We start from the raw sequence: 2,773 nt of genomic DNA on the forward strand, positions 1-2,773 counted from the left end.
GGAGGGGAAAGGGGGGGGGGAGCACGGTTTGAAAGAGCGAGGAGGAAGCCAGCGCATGGCCGAAATCCCTGCTCCTCTTGAAAATTACCCTCGCTGAAATTTCACCTAGTCGGCAGGGGCAGCCTGTTTGCTTTAGTGTTGGTTTTTCAGCTTTAAAGGGCTTCCAGATCTAAAGGAAACTGCAGGGAATTAAATAGGAATCTTTCTTTTTCCAAGAGCGTTGTTAGGTGGGCTTCCTATATAGAATATTCTGGGTGGTAATATCAGTTTAGGGCTGCTTTAGCAAATTCTCAAGCGACATGTCTGAAACAGGGTAACAACACACAYAGACTTCATGAACGAGCACGCGTGTTCTCCCTCTCAGATGCCGTTTCTCATTTCAGACACGGTTAAAAYAGCATCTTTAAAAATCCACATTCCCATTTCATGCCTATGCAACTGAAATGGGTGAAAATCAGGACTGAGTGTCTAATCTACTCTGTAGTAATRTATGTGAAATGTGTAATTAGTAAATGCCTGGGCTCACCCCTGTGAATCTCTGCTGTTTTCCCAGAATAGCTTTGATCACGTTCCCCCCCTTGCCTACCCAGTGCAATTGCCTTTCCCGCAGTATTTTGTATATTCAGCTYGCATGCAGTTGCATAGCCAAAGACAGTTGGAAGCTATATTAGCAAGCCAAGGAATTAAACATTCCTATTAACTGCATCCTTTAATCACAACCATAAATGCTTAAAAAAAAACAATGTAAACTGTCCGTCCTGCCAGTTCAGGCAGCGGCTGGGAATAACCCGCCGCACGCTCCTAGCTCCGGGTTCGGTTGGAGTTTCCCACGCGGCGGCTCGCTGGCAGCGCCGGCGCCGGGCCCCGTCGCCCGCCCGGCCGCTGGCGGGCTGCGCGAGTACAGCCGGGCCGTGCGCGCTGCACGTCGCCCCTGGCCGCGGCCGCCCTGTTCTCGCCGGCGCTTTTCAGGCAGGACGTGCCTGGACGGGGCCGYGTCTCCGGCGGGCTCGCGGGGAGGAGGAGGAGGCGCCCGGCGCGGGGGAGCGCTCAGCAGCACGACAGCATGCTTTTGGGGTGGAAGACCCCTTTCTGGATAGGCRTGCGTGCCGTGGGGCAGGGGAGGGAGGGCCCTGGGGTGTTTTGTTTTGCTGTACTTGGCTTGTTTGTGCAGCAGACGAGCAGTGTGACGGGGGGGCTGTAAAAGCCTCCCGCTGGGGCCGTGGGGTCCGCGTGCGCAGCGCTCCAGGGGCTGCCTCTGCGGCCTGCCGATGAAAACTGTGCACCTTGGATGTGGGGGATCTAGGATCAAATCTCCACAAGATGCTTTCAGGATCCGGTCGCTCATATGAGGTGGGACCAAGTACCGCAGGAAAGTGGAAAAGACTCATTTCTGAATACTTGCTGGCCCGGTGGCTAGGGTGCGTGCTGGGGACAGGGGAGAGAGCTTAAAAAAAACCCCTCACTCACATCCCATCCAGGTGCTGTAGTCCTGGCCTTCTGCCACTTGGGGTTATTTTCTCCTCCCCAACTTTCTTTGCAGACCCTGCTCATCCCAAAGCAGAGGGGAAAAACTGCRGGGAGGGGGAGGCGTTTTCCCTGCCTCTCTCCTAACACGCGTTTGGGTGCAGYGCTGGCTATCGGCAGCCTGAGCTTCCCCCGGGCCGGGACGCTCGTGTACGGTCTGGTTGAAAACTGAGGGAAACTCCTGAGCTTTCCAAAACTGAATCCTTGATTCTGGTACGACTTTTGCTGTCATTCAAAGCCAAGCGGGCTATAAGCCCGGTATATTATTAATTGAATAAGCAAAGCACTGCTCCACGCAGGTACGTATAGGAACAGTAACCACTCATTACACGACCAAGCAGTAGCTGTGTCTGGCACTGACTCTGACAGTAATTATTTCTGATAGCTCAAAGGTGCCTCTTGTGTGGTGTAACAGACTTTGGTCACCGCGTACGGCTGCCTTTGAGACCTGAAGCTGGCTGCGTCTGAGTAACAGAGTGACKATCACAGGAGAGGGATAAGCTTTGGCACAGGGAATGTCTGCGTGGGATGCACCATAGTCCCCATCAAAAGAAAACCCGATAACTGCCGATGTATTTCATTAGCTAATTTTCTTTGTGCAAACATGTACCAAGCTGAGCAGCATGCACTGATGCTTCGTGCGCCTGCAGCACCTCTGAGCGATCCGCTAAGCCTCGGCGCGTGCGTTTCTGCTGGCAGCCGGTGCTTCCTGCGGTCAGCGAGGACGGGGGCCGGCGCGGAGAGGTGATGGGGTGCTCGGAGGGCTCCTCCAGCCAGCGCTGGGCCAGGCACACCGGCATGTATGGAGCAGATGTCCTCCTGGGGGATGGCCATGAGGAGCCATGGAGGTAGACCAGGGTGAACCTGCCGCGGGAACCGCCCCAGCAAAACGGCTGCCGTGGGGGCGATGGGAGGTCAAAGCATTCATTTCAGCCCCGCTGGCCGTCACAAAAGTGCCCCATCATATATTAATAAGCCAGGACTTGGTTTTGCACCCTACAAAGGGAACGTTGCGTAAGGGCTGGAACCATCGAGGTCCCACATTGTCCTCAGCATCATGCGTGYGCCGTGCTTAGAAAGCCGTGCGTGTCCCCAGGGGAGCACAGCAGTATCTTTACTCGTAGCATATTACCCCTTTTGTCTAGCTAATTAGAGGGACTTTGTAGTTATTGAAAGGTCTGGCGTTTCAGCTAATTAAATATTCTTTCCAGGTCTCTGCCCCAGCATGAGGCTCCCTAGCAAGTCAAGG

General features: G+C 54.4%; 1 protein-coding gene across 1 annotated transcript in view; it reads right to left on the bottom strand.

The window, feature by feature from the left end:
• CXCL14 (C-X-C motif chemokine ligand 14) overlaps positions 1–2,324 on the bottom strand; it is a 12,064-nt gene extending 9,740 nt beyond the window's left edge. Inside the window, exon 1 of the mRNA XM_085312673.1 lies at positions 2,135–2,324. Coding sequence (XP_085168799.1) covers positions 2,135–2,324 — 190 coding nt within the window. The remainder of the gene's footprint in view (positions 1–2,134) is intronic.
• Between the last annotated feature and the right edge of the window lie 449 nt (positions 2,325–2,773).

Source organism: Rhea americana, unplaced genomic scaffold (genome assembly GCF_003343005.1).
Source record: "Rhea americana isolate MKP2758 unplaced genomic scaffold, rheAme1 scaffold_37, whole genome shotgun sequence".
In the NCBI taxonomy this organism is placed as follows: Eukaryota; Metazoa; Chordata; class Aves; order Rheiformes; family Rheidae; genus Rhea; species Rhea americana.